A 19,860-nucleotide genomic window follows, 5' to 3' on the forward strand; every position below is an offset into this window, starting at 1 on the left:
GAACAGAGAGCTCTTGGGGATAAAATTCAAAAGCTAAGTGCTTTTCTTTTCATTCTGTACAGTGTCAGGATATATATCTAATGTGAACGATTTCAATTATGACTATGAAGATTAAGTGCACAACATAAAAAGCTTAAAATATTTTTTAAAGGAGTTTTTTTATGAGACCAGTGAGAGGAATGGAATCCGATGAACATAGGCACTAAGGTTTTTTGCTTGCTGCCACCATTGGGACATTTGAGGTCTTTTTGCACCTTTTTGTGATTTTCAGTAGAATAATGATGTGATTTTCAGTATATGAATTACAAGAACAAGTATGTCTTCAGCTTGGAGTAGATCTTGGAAGTAAGATTGTTTTCTGAATTTGCCTTGTGGTTATATTGAGTGAACTTAGAATTCAGTGCCAGAAAAAAAATTAGAGCAACCAGTGAAGTTGCGTGCATTGTTATAGAATGTGCTTGGATTTCTGCATAAACGCTAGGCGCGATATACAGAATCCGGGGGAAAATGTCTTTGTCCTAAAATATCAATACCTGCAACCAAGCACATTTAAGATTTGGGAAACAGCTGCTACTGAGCAGCACTTTATTGGAGCGATTGGGGAAGTTGCCCTCTTAATCCCCCAGTGTGTTTCCCCCTCCCCCCCCCCCTCAAATGCCAAGCTGGCAAAAGAAACTGGTCACTCTGACAGTGTTGGGATAATAACCAGTTATGTTTCCAAGGTCACGTAGATGGGCATAATCGAAAGGGGCGCCCAAGTTTTCCTGAGGACGTCCTCGCAGGACATCCTGGCGAAGGGCGGGGAAACCCGTATTATCGAAACAAGATGGGCGTCCATTTTCATTTCGATAATACGGTCAGGGAGTCCCAAATCACGAAATTTAGGTCAACCTTAGAGATGGTCATCCTTAGAGATGGTTGTCCCTGATTTTCGGCGATAATGGAAACCAAGGATGCCCATCTCAAAAATGACCAAATGCAAGCCATTTGGTCATGGGAGGAGCCAGCATTCGTAGTGCACTGGTCCCCCTCACATGCCAGGACACCAACCGGGCACCGTAGGGAGCAATGCAGTGGACTTCATAAATTGCTTCCAGGTGTACAGTTCCCTTACCTAGGGTGCTGAGCCCCCCCCCCCCCAAACCCCACTACCCACAACTGTACACCACTACCATAGCCCTAAGGGGTGAAGGGGGGCACCTATATGTGGGTACAGTGGGTTTCTGATGGGTTTTGAAGGGTTCACATTTACCACCACAAGTGTAACAGGTAGGGGGGGGATGGGCCTGGGTCCGCCTGCCTGAAGTGCACTGCACCCACTAAAGCTGCTCCAGGGACCTGCATACTGCTGTCAGGGAGCTGGGTATGACATTTGAGGCTGACGTAGAGGCTTGCAAAAAATATTTTTAAAGTTTTTTTAAGGGTGGGAGGGGGTTAGTGACCACTGGGGGAGTAAGGGGAGGTCATCCCCGATTCCCTCCGGTGGTCATCTGGTCAGTTCGGGCACCTTTTTGAGGCTTGGTCGTAAGAAAAAATTGACCAAGTAAAGTCTCCCAAGTGCTCATTAAGGATGCCCTTCTTTTTTCCATTATCAGTCGAGGACGCCCATGTGTTAGGCACGCCCCAGTCCCACCTTCGCTATGCTTCCGACACGCCCCCGTGAACTTTGGTCGTCCCCGCGACGGAAAGCAGTTGAGGATGCCCAATATCGGCTTTCGATTATGCTGATTTGGGCGACCCTGGGAGAAGGACACCCATCTCCCGATTTGTGTCGAAAGATGGGCGCCCTTCTCTTTCGAAAATAAGCCTGAAAGATAACCAATTATGTGCTGGCTTTGAATCCGTCAGATGTATACGTTCATTTTTCTACAATGGATGTTTATGCTTCATGCATCTGGCACATAAACATCTATTTCTCCTGCATTTTAGAGCTAGCTCTACATTGGCAGATTCTATGCTAAAATACAAGTGAAACTTGAGATGTCCTGACCTGCATGTCTCAATTCCTGCTTCTATGACCTGTCTAAAATGGGGTGGAATATCTCTAGATTCATGTCATCAGTACTTAGAATATAATCACAACTTTGCACATAGTCATTTTTGTAAATCAAAACTTAAGTAACTATTTAGAAGAGATGTGCATTTATCTGAAATAACATGGGAGATATCAATGACACTTCCAAAGCCATGTCATGTTTATTCCCCCTAAAATGACAGGAAAAAAAATAAAAATTTTAGTTTTTTCCCATATGCCGTTAATTGCATGCTCTTCCAAAACAGTGCACACTCTTTCAAAAGATTTCATACTTTTTCAAAGGGTCTCATTATTTGTGATGAGTGTGCACAGTCCTTCAGATTAAATAAAGGGCACCTGGATTTGTGTGCCAAAATTTGGGCACACTCCCAATTAACGCCAATAATTGGGTGCTAACAATCAATTATTTAAGTTAATTGGCACCTATTAAAATTTGCGCACTCCTCTGGCTGCCCACTATTCTATAAGGCATGGCACCTAACTTTATTAGCATGTAACTCAAAATGGGGTGTGGCCTTGGGTGTGTCAGAGTATTCTGAAAAGTTGTGTGCGTATTTACAGAATATTGCCTCATTGCACCTAACTTGGGCGTCAGCATGTACACTATGTTTAAGCGCCCAAAGTTAGGCATGGGAATCGTGCTAAGCACAATTCTATCAAGGGTGTGCTTTTAACAGCATTTAACAAGCACTTGATAGTGTTTTTAACAGCACTTAAATAATAATGAGCAATAGTTAGAATTTACGCGCAGAACTCGCTAAGCATATTCTGTAAATCAGAGCGCCTAAATTCTAATATGTAGATGCAAAATGGGCATGGTTTTGGGTGAAGAAATGAGCATTTTGTGGGCATTCCAAAGTTTATGCACACTGTTACAGAATGTGCCCCCTCTGTGCCTAAATCTACATGCAGGTAGTTACTCCACGTTTCCCTTGGTGTAAATGGATGCACATAGTTCTAGGCACTGGGACATAAACTAAGCATATTCTATATACTGCACCTAAATCTAGGCACTGCTTACAGAATACACTTAGGCGGAAACTTCTTCCACGTGGATTTTTCAGGCGCCATATGTAGAATCTAGGCCTTAGTCCCCTGCTGAAATGGGGAATAAATATCTATGAACCTGCCATGCCCTTGTCCTGCGCCCAACACCCTTTTGCCATTTGCATGCACTTAGGTTTGAAACATGCATATCCTGGCTTAGTAAAATGTGTATTTAGATGTTTATGAAAGATAAATGTTTAAATGCCGGCTTATGCACGTATCAAACATGAATAAAATGAGGGTCACTGTCTATTGTACACTTTGTGATAAGTATAGTTAATGCCCCACCAAGAAGCAGCCTCCAGAGGGAGCTCTCATGGTAAAAAGCCTGTAAAATTATATGAAAAGGCCATTAGAGGGAGCTCCAGCAAAAGACAGGAAGTTTTAGGCTGGGGAGGGCACATAGCATTGGAAAAAGGTGATTTCTTTTTAAGAAGGAAGCAGTCTAGAGAAAGTTCTGGACCCTTCCAGAAGAAGAAGGAAGGACTCAGAAGGGGTAGGGTGGGCTATGAGTAACCCTATAAAAGGCACTTCCCCTGGAGGAGGAATTTAAAAGGGAAAGAGAGCTCAGAGAAGAAGGAAGGATGCTGAGCGGAGACCAGAGAAATGGACTATATTGGGCTGGAAACCCTGGGGCACGGATCCCTAAGAAAAATCCAGAAAACACTGTTGAGACAAGGTACTTTCCTAAACGTGCCAAGAGGACACAAAGGATAAAAGCTATATGGTCCACAGTGTGGAGGCAACACTGTACCATTTGAACTAAGACTGTGATATTAACAGCCAGGGGTGAAGGACAGGACCATATGGTTAAGGTGAAAGTAAAAGTCCTGTCCAAGAGGTGGTGGCTGTTTTATCTGAGACCCCAGTTCCCCTGAAAGAGAGCTCAGTGGAAGATTACTTTATGAACTGTGCCTTTGAAGAATCCCCCCCCCCCCCCCCCAACAGAGTGGTTGGCGAAGGCTTTGTGGAAACAATCTACATATCGGTTGCTTAATTTGCCTAGCATCGGAAGCCTCCTAATCCAGTATGTTTATTCTTATGAAAGGCATCAGGGGCAGATGTGTACTCCATGAAAAACCTTTCAGGAGGGGTTTGGACTGTACAAACATGGGTGTGGCAAAGTCACCTTAATGGTAAAGAGGTCTCCTATCCTTGACCCGGAGGGTACCATGTACTATAATTGAGAGCTTTCCTTAGAGGCAAAGCTCTGGGTAACTCTGGAGGAAAGCCAGTAGTTATTAGAAGAATTTGCTTAGGATTTGACCCAACTGCTCTGTCTTCTATAGTTAAAAACTGATGTTCTTGAAATTTGTGGTAGATTTTACAATTCTATTGATAAACATTTTTGAGCAGTGGCGTACCAAGGGGGGGGGCGGTCCACCCCGGGTGCACGCTGCTGGGGGGTGCCGCGGCGCGTGCCTGTGGGCTCCAACTTTGCTAACTTCGCTCGTTCACTGCAGCTCCCTCTGCCCCGGAACAGGTTACTTCCTGTTCCGGGGCAGAGGGAGCTGCAGCGAACGAGCGAAGTTAGCGAAGTCAGAGCCGGCACCCCCCCCCCCCCCAGTGGCGTGCACCCGGGGGGGTGTCATTTCGCCGTGGGGGGGCGCACTGCACATGGGGGGGGGGGCGCATCGGCGATCCGCCCCGGGAGCAATCCAAGCTAGGAACGCCACTGTTTTTGAGTAATTGAATAAATGCTAGATCTGATCAAACTATCCCCAAGAAATGCAAATGCAAACCTAGAAACGCATCACCAATTATTTACAGTTCAGAAAGGAACTGAAAACCCAGCTTTTCAAAAAATTCCTTACCTAACCACATAAACTGCAAATGCGCTAAGTCACACACGAACTAAAAACACGAATGTAACCTCACCTAACTGTAAAATTGTAAGCCACTTTGAACCGAAACCAGTGGGATGCAAGAATGTATAAATAAATAAATAAATAAAACAAAACATAAATAGGCTTGGTTTGTTTTAATCAGACTCAACCTCTTGTCTTGTGGAGAAGGTATTCAGATTCAATTTTAGTTAAGAGTATATAAACCACTGTGACATCTTCTCTCAATGTTTATTTTGCCATGAGAGCTATTGTGCATTCCAAAGCTACAGTGTCTTCAGTTATTCCACACTTACTGCAATGCAAGGTAATGGGCCTTATTGTACATATCGATGAAAAACAACAGGAACAACTTGGCACGATAAATGAATATGTACATTTAAAATATATAACTTAAACATTACACCTCTTATAGATAGTTTTATAGTATCTTTTTGACACGTTTGTTTAGATTCATCAAGAGTTCTTTGCCCACTCCCAGGCAGCATGTTTTTCTTACGATAAAAAAAAAAGATCTGTCTCCTATTCATTTAAATAAATAGCCTTAGGATACGGTGTATCAAAAGATTTCTTTTTGGTAGTCTATTTTACACTCAAGTCATACAAGATCGATTTTCATAAAGCCTGGGAGTTACTTCAGTTTTAGGATTCAAAAAGGCAATATGATGTTTGTCAAAAAATGTGCGGCTTCATGTGATAATTTCTTCTGCATATCAACATGACAAGGATCAGTTCAAAGTCTTGCTTGTATCTGGTGAGCTCAGAGTGATACCTCCTGCCTCAGACTCTGCCCATTTAAGAGACTGGTACTTGTCAGAGTGTTCCTAGCATTGCTTTTCAGAGAGGTCATCCTAATGGCAGAGGAGCTGAGTAGGTAACTGGTAGACCTCTCTCGGTGTCGTTTCTTTCGGCAACAGAGTTGGCTGTTGAAGTGTCTCCTGAAGCTCTCACTTAGGAAGTATAGTGCAAATGGGTTGACACAGGAGTTACAGAAGCTCAGTACTCGGGCCACCAAAGTGATGATCATGTGGCCAAGGGAAGGGTCGATCTCATTGTAGTTAAAGGAGCGGTACATGTAAAGCACATGGTTAGGGAACCAACAAAGAGCAAAAAAGCCAACAAAGACCAGAACAATTTTTGCCAGTCGCTTTCGTGTTTCCATCTGCAACAACAAAAAATAAATAAGAATCTTTAGTGAATTTATCTGGTAATACAAAGAACACAATAATTCAAAGCCTGTTTCATTGTTTTAAATGCAATTAAGATTAATGGGTCTTTTTACTAAGGTGAGCTGAAAAAATGGCCTGTGGTAGTGTAGATGCCTGTTTTGGGCACGTGCATAATTATTTTTCAACGCACTACAAAAAAATGCCTTTTTTAAATTTTTTGCCAAAAATGGACGTGTAGCAAAATGAAAATTGCTGCGTGTCTAAGACCTAGCAGTAAGGTCTCACACGGTAACCTTGCGGAAATGGTCTACATGCATCAAATGCCACTTTATGCACGTAGCTGCCGTGCATCACAAATTTAAAAATATTTTTCGGACACACGTAGCTGACATGCGCCAAAATTGAAATTACCGCAAAGACCACGCGGTAACCAGGCGGTAACTCCAATTTGGCATGCATTGGATGCGCATAGGTGCCTATGCAACTCAGTAAAAGGGCCCCTAAGTTCTCTTTGTATTTTTGTCATCTACGTCTATTGGAGTTATAGAAATGATTAGGAGCAATCTATTGATTTTGGTCAGTTTGGTCATGGCCCCTAAGGATTGTACACATTTTTTGTTATTTACTGAACTATACTGGGCTGATAGTGAAACACTATTCAGTCTTTTCTTTTTAGGTTGAGAATTCATCATTTCCCGTTACCCCATCTGTTGCAGAACTTTTGGAAAAAGTGCTCCAATTTTCTCGATATAGTAAACAACAGGCATGCTTTCATTACCTCTGATATTTCCTTTTCTAATTCAGACCTGTGAGCTAGCAGTAAACTCAGACATTTAGAACTTTTTCCCTCCTTTCTAACCTACTGCTGCTTCCCCTTGCGTTCTGTCACTTCAGTTAGTTTTGAACGACAGGAAGAATCTGTGTGAATGACACAGGCATCACGGATAATCATGAATCTCTGCAGTATATGCATGAATCAAGATTGAGAGATTGACTCTTCTGCACTGCAGCTCTTTTATTCATGTTAAACAACAGAAACATGCCTTCAGAAGTAATGCAAAGCACAGGTCATTTAGTGGCTATAAATATGCATGATGTTCTTCCCAGCGTATTAAATGCCATATGTTCAACAACACTGCATTCAATACTGTCACCTTTCAGTGACTCCTACTAACTAGATGCCGTGAGCGAGAACCACTGGTAGCAAAGATTTTCAACACATTTGTTGTTACTCCTGGATTAAATGTCCTTGACTGTGTCCTCCTTTTTTCCAGGTGTAGTTATTTGTATTTTGATCCATGGTGTAGTGAAATATTGCAGGCTTCTCACATTTCATCATAAACAACTACTACAGAAGGTTGTGAAGGGGTGGGGGTGTGAAGGGGTGGGGGACCGGAGGATCATGGCCTAGAAGGTGGGAAGTAGGAGTGATATCCTCTTGATCCTGCCTGTTCCCTATCGTCTTGCAAAATGGCAGCACGTGACCCCATCCTGGGATGCATTGCATAGGGTCACTCTGCCAAAAAATAGGCATCACATTACCCCTAGATTCTATATATGGCATATAAAATTGTGCATGTAAATCTTAGCACTTGCCCAATTTTCACACACAATTTAATTGAGTAGCAAGTCAAGAAGCATCACAAACTACCTCCAGTTATCCATAAACATTTTTGAAAAGGCATGTCTTCAGTCCCAGAAGAGCGAGCGGTAAGCCCACGTTGTGTTACCGCTGCTCTGTAAAAGTGCCCCTTAGATTATGAGCCCTCCAGGGAGAGGGAAATACCCAGTGTACCTAAATGTAACTCACCTTGAGTTACTACTGAAAAGATGTGAGAAAATCTAAATAAATGTTAATTTCCTGCATTATGGTGCAGCAACTGCAAAAGTTAATGCACTTTAGTAAAAGAAACCCTAGGTTGCTTGCTCAAGGCCAAATGGAGTATCAGTGGGATCTGAAGCCTGGTCTCTCTGATTTACAACTCAAACGTGAAAAAAGAAGATTCACACAAAAATATTATTTAAAGAATTATACCAAAAACATCACTATACCCTGACATGGCAGGAGGAAAAAGACCTCAGAAATTTCAAAGAGGTTTTACCCATCCAGTGAATCACAGGTTGGGATAACAATCTTTTAACGATGAATCAATCACAGGTCGAAAAACCTCCTTCCTGCTATCATTCCAAACTTTATTAATGCTGGTCCATCAATATAACTTGCATTTTTTGTCTTTTTTTTTAAATATATAAAACAATTATTTCAGAAAGAGAAACAATTTCAACCCTCTATTTTCATGGTAAAATAAAGTAGCAATCAATAGAGAAATCCATAGTGACACTTCTGTAATGGCTGGATCCCAGGGTATAGTGATGTTTTTGATATAATTCTTTAAATAATATTTGTGTATGAATCTTCTTTTTCCATTTTTGAGTTTCAAGTTTGGATATATTTGTGTGGATTATTTTCTGGCAATTTGTTGTGATTAAGTGCTCTCTGGTTTACAGCCTGCTGTTCTAACCAGTTAGCCACGTACAGTAGTTAGGTGCCATTGAGAGATTACCGTAAAATAGATAACACATCTGTTCCAAGGTATAGTGAGAGTAATGTGAGAATTAGTGAAATGGCTGTAGTATACTGATATGAGAAATTTCTATAAAAATGGCCAATGCCAGTGGAGCAGCAGATTTGGAAGAGGGAGGCACAGGTCAAGAGGTTAGAACTCACTATAGCAGAATTTCTAATGTGTCTAAACTGCAGCAATATTCTTTATTCTCTGTCAGCTTATTCTCTAACGTGAATTATAAATATGATGGGCACGCCGTAGGCTAAAAGTCCCCAAATCAAGTCTTCGAGAAAGGAAAACCAACTTGGTTTTCAGGGTTTATACAATGAATATGACAGACCTCATAGAACTACCAATCAGAAACACAACTGGATCATCACGAACATACCTAAACCTCCACTACCCGAACTGCAAAGGCCTCAAAAACAAATCAACTTATGCATCCAGCTTCTCCTATGTAAGCACACAACTTGGAATGCACTGCCTTACTAGGGCTCACACGCTAATCAGTTAGCTTGCGGCAATGTAGCTACGCTAACTGATTACCACAGACATGCCTACTCTCTGTCTCCAGAGTCACAAAAGAGAGGGTCAAACAGCATCCAAATATAAACAGAAACAAAAAAGAAGCAACACTGGGCCTTCAGGGATTATTGATTACAGCTTCCAGTGTTGTGTATGACAAAAATGAAAACTAGCCTGCAATGGACAACAGCACTTTACACAACACGCTTACAGCAGCACCGAAGCTTTCATCTGTTGCGTTCATACACAACACAGGAAGCTGTAATCGATAATGCCTGCTGGCACTATATCCTGATAGTTTGGTCAATTGCAAAGCTCCTTGAAAATAACAATAAGAACTTTCTGACCCCTGAGGAAAATCAGGCGTTTGTGCGCCGAAACACGGCCCGTGTCGGGTCTTTTTCAGAATAAAAAGGATATCGATTATCTCAATCCTGAAGGCCCAGGTGACAGTAAGGGCTCACACACTAAGAGCTCCTTTTACTAAGTGACGGTAAGCCCAATGTGGGCTTACCGCTCACTATACAGGAAGTACCGCCAGGCTACCGCAGTAGCTCGGTGGTACTTCCCACCCCTAGCGCGCCGTCATTTCTTGCGCTACAAGCAGTTATTTATTTTTGAAGCACTGGAGTGTACCTGGTGGTAATCGGGAAGTGCCACACACATGCGCGTATTCTATACAGTGCGGCTTAACTTTAGGCATAGTCTATAGAATAGCACTAAGCATGTGGTTTTTCGGCACCAATTTTTCAGGCACCATAGATAGAATTTGATCCATTGCTATTAACTAAAAAAAAATGGAAAATCAGCCATTTTCTAGCTACAGTAGAAATGGCCTTAGTGCACGGGAAAGACTCATGTAAGGGCCCACTAAGACCACTTTCTACCACAGCTTTGTAAAACTAGATGTTTAAATAAATAAATGGATATTTAAAAATGTAATGAAAGCATAACGTGTCAGAAAGAACAAAACCATTAACATTTCAAACATAGTCGATCATTAAAACCTTACTCTAGGAAGAAATTTCATTCTTGCTGCTGTTAGTCAAGAACAAAAAAAAACAAACGAATGATAGAGCTCACTATTCTTATCGCTAAAATTAAATAGCCAAATGCCCTTTAAGCGACAAATTTAAAAAAATGTTTGCAAAATGAGCAATATATATAAATTGCACAATTATTTCAAAACATTTTGGTTGTAAACTCTGAACTTGTGATGATGTAACAATGGGTGTGAACATGAAATCGTGTTGAATGATGTTACAGAAATCACTGCCCTAATTGTAGTAAAACAAATCAACCCATCCACTTATGAAAAACCGTTAATTGAGAAAATGCATTATTACTTGAAAAGTGGTGGAACGTGGTGTCCTGAAACTAATATGAAGCTGGCTTGGCTTTTAGTAATGTGTATGAGCATGCCAAAAATAAAAATAAATAAAAGTGTATAAGGCCGCAGACGAAACAAGGAGGTGGACTCAGGAATTGAAGGAAGCAGATGTTTTATTCGTAACCCAACACGGCCCATATTTCCGCTACTGCCTGCATCAGGGGTCAGTCAGAGTTAAAAACATTGATTGGAAAATCCTTCATATCAGCAACAATACAGGAAAATATAAAAATCTATGATTAGCGATGCTGGCAGAGTGCCGCTGCTTTTTTCATGAGTTACAAGTTGTGCGTTTTCCTATTTTGTCGTTGTTACTGCCCTCTGATTTGCTGGATGAGAAAAATGAAAGCTGCACTGACTTTGATTCCATCAGTTCTCTAAATAACAGGCCGTGTTGTTTCAAATAAAAATAACAGCAAATTGGGAAACTAAGTTATAAATGCAGCCTGTGAGTTCCTATCATGATTTCTCAAGGGAGCCCCTGCAGGCAGCTAATTGAGAAAGAGTGATCTGAGTATATCAGGTAGGCAAATAGGAGTCTTCTCTAGGGATGTGAAAGCAGAAAACTTTCATTTCATTACCCATGTTGTTTACAGGAATTTTCATTTTATTCATGTTTGTTTGGCCATTTTGCCATTCACCATTAATAGAGTGCATTATGTGGAAAAGGGTGCACTCTCTTACTGATAGAGAGAGGCATTTTTGATATGATGTCTAAGTCCAACTTTGGACATTTTGCGCAAAACTTCCAAAATTCAAGTGAGGAATATAGCATTTTCAAAACAGAAAAACATCTATCTTTTTTTTCTGAAAACGGCTATTTTCTAGATGTATTGTGCTCAAAGCTTTTATCGTAGAAAATCAAGCCATTGGGACATAGGAGGAGCCAGCTTTCCTAGTAGACTGGCCATGCAGGCATCCCAGCAGAGCAGTGGGACACCTTAGGGGGCATTGCAGTGGACTTCACATAAAAGGTTCTAGGTACACACCATTACCCCCTTATATTGAATGGCGAACCCCTCAAAACCCATAAAAAACCTACTGTACCCAACTATACACTACTGCAATAGCCTTTATGGCTGCAGTTATCACCTATATGTGGGTACAGTAGGTTTGGGATTTTTGAGGCTGACACTTTCCACAAGTGTAATGATTAGAGTGGATTATGGGCCTCGTTCACCTTCTCTACAGTGCACTGCACCAACCACTAGGCTGTTACAGAAAACTGCTTGCTGTTCTTACAGGAATGACCATAACATCGGAAGCTGTGATAGAGCCTGGTATGTACTGTTTTGTTTACATCTTTGTGGGGTGGAAGGGGGTCAGTGACCACTGAAGGAGAAATGGGGTATAATTCCCTTATTCCTATAGAGGTCATCTGGTCATTTAGGGTACTTTTCTGTGGCTTATCAAACATATAAATGGCAAGTGACTGACTCACCTGCAAATGTGCAGTAGAGACTTCCCTCTCTGTCCCACCCCCGCGTCAAGACGTGATGACAGAACAGAGAGGGAAACTGCGCTGAGGAGTGCACCACACGGAAGGGGAGGGAGGGAACCGCCTAGGTCGCTGCCACTCCCCCCCGCAGGTCGCCGCCGGTCCCCCTCCACCCGGGCTGGGCCCTCTCTTCTCCATTGAACTTACAGCGCCAAAACCACAGCATGCAGATCAGCTCCCGTCGGCCTTCCTTCCCTGCCTGTGTCCCGCCCTCGCCGTCGTTACGTCACACGAGGGCGGGACACAGGCAGGGAAGGAAGGCTGATGGGAGGCGATCCTGCTGCGGTTTCGGAGGTGAGGCGCTGTACGTTTAATGGAGAGGAGAGGGCCCGGCCTGGGTGGAGGGGGGGCGGCGGCGACCCCGGAGGGGAGCAGTGGCAGCGGCCTCGGGGGGGGAGGGGTGGTGGTGACCTTGGAGGGGAGGGAGGGGAGGGCAGGAGAAATGCTGGACATGGGAGGTCTCAGAAGGAGGGGGGCCTTGGAGCTGGGAGGGATGGACGGAGGGGAGCCTTGGAGCTGGGAAGGAGGGGGGCCTTGGAGCTGGCTGGGAGGGAGGGACCGGGGGAGCCTTGGAGCTGGGAGGGAGGAGGGGCCTTGGAAATGGGAGGGAGGGCGGGGGCCTTGGAGCTGGGAGGGGAGGGGGCCTTGGAGCTGGGAGGGAGGGACAGAGGGCCTTGGAGCTAGCAGGGAAGGAGGGAGGATGCTGGACATGGGAGGTCAGAAGGAGGGGGCCTTGGAGTTGGGAGGGATGGACAGAGGGGGGCCTTGGAGCTGGCTGGGAGAGAGGGATGGAGGGGGGCCCTTAGAGCTGGGAGGGAATGGGGCCTTGGAACTGGGAGGGAGGGCTGGGGGCCTTGGAGCTGGGAGGGGAGGGGGAGGAGGGGGGAGGGACTGGGGCCTTGGAGCTGGGAGGGAGGGACAAAGGGGAGCCTTGGAGCTGGGAGGGAGGGACAGAGGGCCTTGGAGCTGACAGGGAAGGAGGGAGGGCGGGGGACCTTGCAGCTGGGAGGGGAGGGGGAGGGAATGGGGTTTTGGAGCTGGGAGGGAGTTAGACATCAAAATAGAACATACCAATACTCACCCGTTTTAACGGGCTTAATGGTTAGTTTGTTAATAAAACAGGTGTAGACCAAAACATCCAACTTATAGCCCTGGTTGTTTTTATTTTGTTCCATTATGGCAGAAAAACATCCAACCTTAACACACCCCTGACACCCCCCCCCCCCCCCTTGTGATTTGAAAGCACTTCTTCTGATGGACTATAGAAAAACGTCAAAAAATTGGGTTTGAAAATACCTAGTTGGCCGTTTTTGTGAGAAAAAAACATCCAAATGCTGATTTATACCACTTTTTGGATGTTTTTTTTCTTTTGAAAATGAGCCCCGAGGTGTGCATGCATAATACTTTGCACATTCATGGACAAACAATGTGCCTTCCTTCCACATAGTCTGCATTATTATTGGCAAATGACAAAACATGAAATGTATTTTTCTGCTCATTTTCATATGGTAATAATGTGTAACAACAGAGGATATATCATTGACTTTTCCTATGTCATTGCAAACAACAGCCCAACCCTGTTCTATTCTTCCTTTTCCCTATGCCTTTCCTCTCCTTGACTATCTACCTATCTCTTCCCTTTTTCTTTTCCCAGAAACTGATCATTTATTCCTTCCCATTGTGGTTTGAATCACAAAGAATACCGTATTTATTTATTTAGATTTGCTCACACCTTTTCAGTAGGTAGCTCAACACTGTAGGTATTTCCCCTCCTGTCTGTCATTTTGCCACATATCCATTCTTGGCCTAAAAAAAGGCCTTTTTTGCAGGTGCGCTGAAAAATGGACCTGCATGTATCCAATACACACGTCTACACCAGCGCAGGCCACTTTTCAGCACACCTTAGTAAAAGGACCCCTAAGTGACTTGCACAACATCAGAAGGAGCAGAAGTGGGATTTGAACGGCTACCTCAGGATGTCAACACTGGTGCTCTAACCACTAGGCCATGCCTCCACTCCATAGTTTGGAAAAATGCAGGAGCCCTTACTATCTACAAAATAGGTAGCGGTAAGTGCTCCCACAGTAATTTTTCTAAATGGCCATGTACTAATGACAACATTAGCCGCAGCGATTAATGAAATAAATTAAAAATTGGGGGTATTATGGCCACAGTAAAATAGCCTTAGCAAACGGGAATGACCCATGGACATGTATCCTAACGTGTCTGTTACTGCAGGTTAGTAAAAAGGACCCCATAAAACTGCACAGCTATATGGATAGCAGAGGAATATTGCCACTCTCTGCAGAGATGTGACAATCACCACTGTTCCACTAAGCTGAGCAGGAGTCCTCCACCAACAGACCTGCCAGTGGGAGGTGCTGTTTCACAATAGTGAGGGGCAGGCAAGTTCTGCAGAACTCCAGGGAACCTACCTGTCTCTTGTGACTGAAACCCCAATATTGACACCCCCCACCACCACCACCACCACTGGCATCAATGCAGTTGGATGACTACAGCTCAGCTTAGAGGGAACAATGGTGGTCACCACTCTCCATTATCTAGATAGCAGTGCTAAATAAAGAATACATTTAAACACCACCAAAAAAGAAAGCTGATCGTGACATTTGAATATTGACCTAGGACAATACAGGCAGCTTTTGTCTTTTGCTCCCTAAAGTTATCTTTATTTAGGTCCTTGCAAATAACTTAAAAAACCACACTAGGTAGTGGCTGAGTATCCCCTTTTATGGAAATAGATATTCTTGAAAACTCAATATTTGGCTTCTGTTTTCATCAAAGAGGACTTAAAGGTCATAAATGAATCAACCCTTCTATGAAGCACACTACACTATAACTAATTGTTTATTTCCATATATTAGTGTCATAAGTAGATAAGTGTTGCCATACTGGGACAGACCGAGAGTCCATCAAGCCCAGTATCCTGTTTCCAACAGTGGCCAATCCAGGTCACAAGTACCTGGCAAGATCCCAAAACAGTACAATACTTTTTATACTGGTTATCCCAGAAATAAGCAGTGGATTTTCTGAAATCCATTTTAATAATAGCATATGCACTTTTCTTTCAGGAAGCTAGCCAAACCTTTTTTAAACCCTGCTAAGCTAACTGCATTTACCACATTTTCTGGGAACGAATTCCAGAGTTTAATTACACGTTGAGTGAAGAAATATTTTCTCAGATTCATCTTAAATTTACTACTCTGTAGCTTCATTGTGTGCCCCCCCCCCCCAGTCCTAGTATTTTTGGAAGGAGTAAACAAGTGATTCACATCTACCCATTCCACTCCACTCAGTATTTTATATACCTCTATCATATCTCTCCTCAGCCGTATGTTCTCCAAGCTGAGGACTCCTTTTACTAAGGTATACTAATAGATTTAGCATGCACTGATTAGCACGTGTTAAATGTTAAGAAGCCCATAGGAATAAAATGAGCTGCTTTTAGCATTTAGCACGCGCTAATCATTAGCGCATGCTAAATCCATTAGAGCATCTTAGTCAAAGGAGCCCTAAATTCCAGACGGTAGAATTGTTATGATTTTTTACTTTCCTTTCTTGTTTTATTTTCAAATGCTAGTATGTGTCAATACAAAAATGTATGCTTTTTTTTAAATCTAGTTTAACATCTATCACAGCAGATAATAGTAACAGGCTCAAAAGAAAATAAAGCAATAGCCAAAAAGAGTCTTCAGTCGTGAAATAGGTTTCTGCAGACTGCACACCATATCAACTTTTAGGCTTTCAAAGGAAGATGTTGCGAAATCTCTTTGCTGTGTAAATAGCCTAGGAAAGCCTAGCTTTTGTTATCTCTCTTGTCAAACCGTGCTCATTTCATTCTTTGACTTTAGTAAACAGGAGCAAAACAAATGGTGGAAAATATAACGAAATACAGATGGATTGACAAGATAAACTAAGGTGCTCCATATTGTACGCAATGGGGTCCTTTTACCAAGCTCCCTAATATAGTGGAACAAATTAGCCCAACTACTTTTAATGGACTTTAGTGTGACCCTCTCATTAAAATAGTAAAACTAAACGGTCCTTTTACCAAGCTGCGGTAAAAAGTAGCCATTGTGTGCAGGTCTTTCTTGCACGCTAAGGCCAGTTTTACAGCTGCCAGAAAATGACTGATTTTCTATTTTCTGAGTTAAATAGCCATGCACTAATGTTGCCATTACTGCACAGCCACTACCAAAAATGATCATGTGAGACCTTGCCACCAACTGCTTTGTAATGAACAGGAAAAAGAGGGGGGAAAGGGCAAATATCTAACAATAAATCTTGCTCCACAAAAATCATTGTATACCCAAGGGAACAAAAGAACACTGTGACATATTACTAAAGCAAAGAGGAAAGGCTCCCTGAAGGCATCAGATGACCATCAGTGGCAAAGCTATGTGGTCTCCTACAGCCCAAAACTATTTCAAACCCTTGAGCCTACTGCATGTAATCGATCATTTGCCTCCAGAAACCAAAACCTCTACAATATTGATTAACCTTTATTTTAAACTTTAATTGAAATGCATTTGAAATTTAAATGTCTTAAAAATTCTTCCAAACAAAAAATGTATACATATATGAATTACTTATAAGGTTGCTTCGTAGGAGGCATTAAACATAAGGCCCTATGAAAACTTCATTTGAACACACAAATTAGTAAAGTAAGGAAAAATAGCGACTTCTTTTACTGCATTAGCAGGCTCAGCACTGGCTGATGCTCATATCAAATACAGCATTTCGATCAAAAGACCTACTTCTGGGGAAACAGGCTGCACAGGTGTGGGAGGGAAGAGGGGAGATAGGCTGCACATGAAGGGAAGAGAGAGGGAAAACAAGATAGATTTGAGAAGGAGGCAGAGAAATAAAGGAAAGCTGAACTTGAAAGATGAGAGCCAAACAGACAGGGCAGGAGGTTAGAAAAGAAAATGCAAACGGAAAGGAAGCCCTGGAACAGTGGTGTACCAAGGGGGGGGGGGGGGGCGGGGGGGGCAGTCTTCCCCGGGTGCACGCCGCTGGAGGGGTGCTGCGGCGCACGCCTGCTGTGAGAGTTCGCTAACTTCTCTCGTTTACTGCAGCTCCCTCTGCCCCGGAACAGGTTACCCTGTTCCGGGGCAGAGGGAGCTGCAGCGAACGAGCAAAGTTAGTAAACTCGCAGCAGGCGCGTGCTGCGGCACCCCCCCCCCCCAGCGGCATGCACCCGGGGGGGCTCTTTCGCGGGGGGGGTCTTTCGCCGGAGGGGTCCGCGTTGCATCGGGGGGGGGAGGCGCTGCACCCGGGGGGCGGGGCGCCGCCTCGGGTGTCCACCCCCCTAGAAACGCCACTGCCCTGGAAACAGATTTAAGAGTACAGGTTGAGGAAAGTAGAATCACCAAAGGTAGGAAAAATTATTTTATTTTCAGCTTAATGATTGAATTATATTGATGTTGAGAATTTACATCTGTCAGCTTTATTTGCACTGTACATGGGTCATACATTTTTTTCTATTTCGCTAGTGTTGTACATCACACAGAGTCTGGTATCTCTGCTTTCAGGTTTTGCCTGCATATTTTTTGTGGTCCCCTATTTTGTATTAGGCGAGAGTCATGTTCTGCATCTGCATCTAAGGTGAAGGATTCTGCTGGCATGTGGTTTCTATGTAGGAATCTGTAACAGTCCATCTTGTTCCAATTTCACAGTAGCAGGTGTATTGGTGCTCTAATGTATTTCAGTAGCATAATTAATTGAAATAACTACTTCTGAAGGTTACAGGTATGGGTGGGGATGGAGGAGATTACTTGTGGGGATGAAATGGATCTTAGTGAGGACAGGTTAGATTCCAGTGGTGTGCGTTGACAATTTTTGCACCTTGTAAGTGTGCTGTGAGATGAAAATGGTTGAAAACCACTGCCTTATATAGAATTCAATCCTAAACCAATATTTAAAGCCCCACTATTTTAAGGGTTTTTAAAACAGTTTTCCAGGTCCCATGCTATTTCTTCCATTAGCATGTGGGACTTGCAAAATTTAATATGGGAGCACTTACCCCCTGATATTCAGTGCTATTTAACCAGTCAGCAGTGGCCGCTAACCACTTAAATAGCATTTAACTGGCTAACCACAAATAGTCAGTGGGAGATAACTGGTTATCTATAATGAATATTTGCAATTAGCACATTCCCCCAGATTCTACATAGTGCACCTAGGGGCCCTTTTACTAAGCCTTGTAAGTGTATATGCGCACCCAACGTGTAACAAAATGGAGTTACCGCCCAGCTACCATGTGGCTCTTGCGGTAATTTCATTTTTGGCACGTGTCCGATATGCACATCCAAAAAATAATTTTTATTTTCAGACGCGCGTATTGGGCACGCACCAAGTGGCATTTGACACAAGTAGGTCATTCCTGACCGGTTACCGCGTGAAACTACCACTAGGTCTTTGGTTGGCGGTAAAGTCTCAGACCCAAAATGGACGCACTGCAATTTTCATTTTGCTGCATGTCCATTTTCAGCAAAAATTTGAAACAGGCATTTTTTACAGGTTCGCTGAAAAATGATTCTGCGCGTGCCCAAAACACGCACCTACAGTACCGCAAGCCATTTTTCAGAGCACCTTAGTAAAAGGACCCCTCTAGTGTTCTGCGCTCAAATCCAAGCATATTCTAGAACAACACGTGTAACTTAATTGATTTAACCAGCTAATCAGCGATAACGAGGAATAATGAGCACTAATTAGAAATAATTAGGATTTTTACACACAACTCGCTCAGCGTATTCTGTAATGCACTGCGCCTATATTCTAATACACGCAGACGAAAAGGGACATGGTAATGGATGGGAAAATAGGTGTTTTGTGAGCATTCCAAATTTTATGTGCATTGTTATAGAATATGCCCTTCTGCGCATAAATCAATGCGCTAGCATTTACACCACATTTCTGTAGGTATAAATGGATGCACATAGTTTTAAGCACTGTAAAATCAACTGAGCACTGTAATATCAATATAGGCACCGCTTACAGAATATGCTTAGGTAGAAATTTATTCTGTTCAGAGTTTTTAGGCGCTATTTATAGAATCTGGTCCATAACAGCTAACTGGCTATATATCATATGATATAGCCGGTTTGTGGTGATATTCAGTGCTGGATTTAGCGGTTAAATAGGACCACATAAATAGCAGTCCTATCTTTAACCTCTAATCAGTTAGCGCTGAATATCAATTTAACTAGCCAAAACTGAAACCAGATATTCAATGATGGTCACCGAAAATGTTCCGGCATTGAATATCCGGGGTCAGCGTCAAACGTGGCACTTATGTGGGCTGCCTCCCGTTGGCCGAATATGAGCCCCTAGACAGAAACAAAAAAAGGCAAAGATCTGCCATAGAAATAGCAAACTCAAAGAAAAAAAGCAGATCAAAAAAGATAAAAAAAAATAATAACAGGAAGGTAACAGAAGAAGTGGTTTATTACAAGGTTACCCGACGTGGCCACATTTCGCCCTCAGGCTGCATCAGGGGTACAAAAAACTAATAGGGGTACAAAGCAAAGTGAACCCCTAAAAGTAATCATACAACCACCTTACACAAGTGCTTCCCAAGCTTACTTAGCAGAGGGAAGGGACACAGGGAGGGAAGGCCCGAAGGGAGGCAATCTGCAGACTGCCGCTGCTGTGCTTCTTTCACCCAGAGTGAGGTCGAGGTGAGGCGCTATGATTTGAATTCAAGGGTGCCCAGCCCGGTGGTGGCTGGAGGGGGGCGGGTGGAGGGGGGGGGCAGCGATGACG

General features: G+C 43.1%; 1 protein-coding gene across 1 annotated transcript in view; it reads right to left on the reverse strand.

Annotated features, from left to right (window-relative positions):
* Positions 1-5,686: 5,686 nt before the first annotated feature.
* Positions 5,687-19,860, reverse strand: part of NMBR (neuromedin B receptor) — a 61,830-nt gene continuing 47,656 nt past the window's right edge. Inside the window, exon 3 of the mRNA XM_030195111.1 lies at positions 5,687-6,088. Within this exon, the coding sequence (XP_030050971.1) occupies positions 5,687-6,088 (402 nt within the window). The remainder of the gene's footprint in view (positions 6,089-19,860) is intronic.

The sequence above is a fragment of the Microcaecilia unicolor genome, chromosome 3 (assembly GCF_901765095.1).
Source record: "Microcaecilia unicolor chromosome 3, aMicUni1.1, whole genome shotgun sequence".
Lineage (NCBI taxonomy): Eukaryota > Metazoa > Chordata > Amphibia > Gymnophiona > Siphonopidae > Microcaecilia > Microcaecilia unicolor.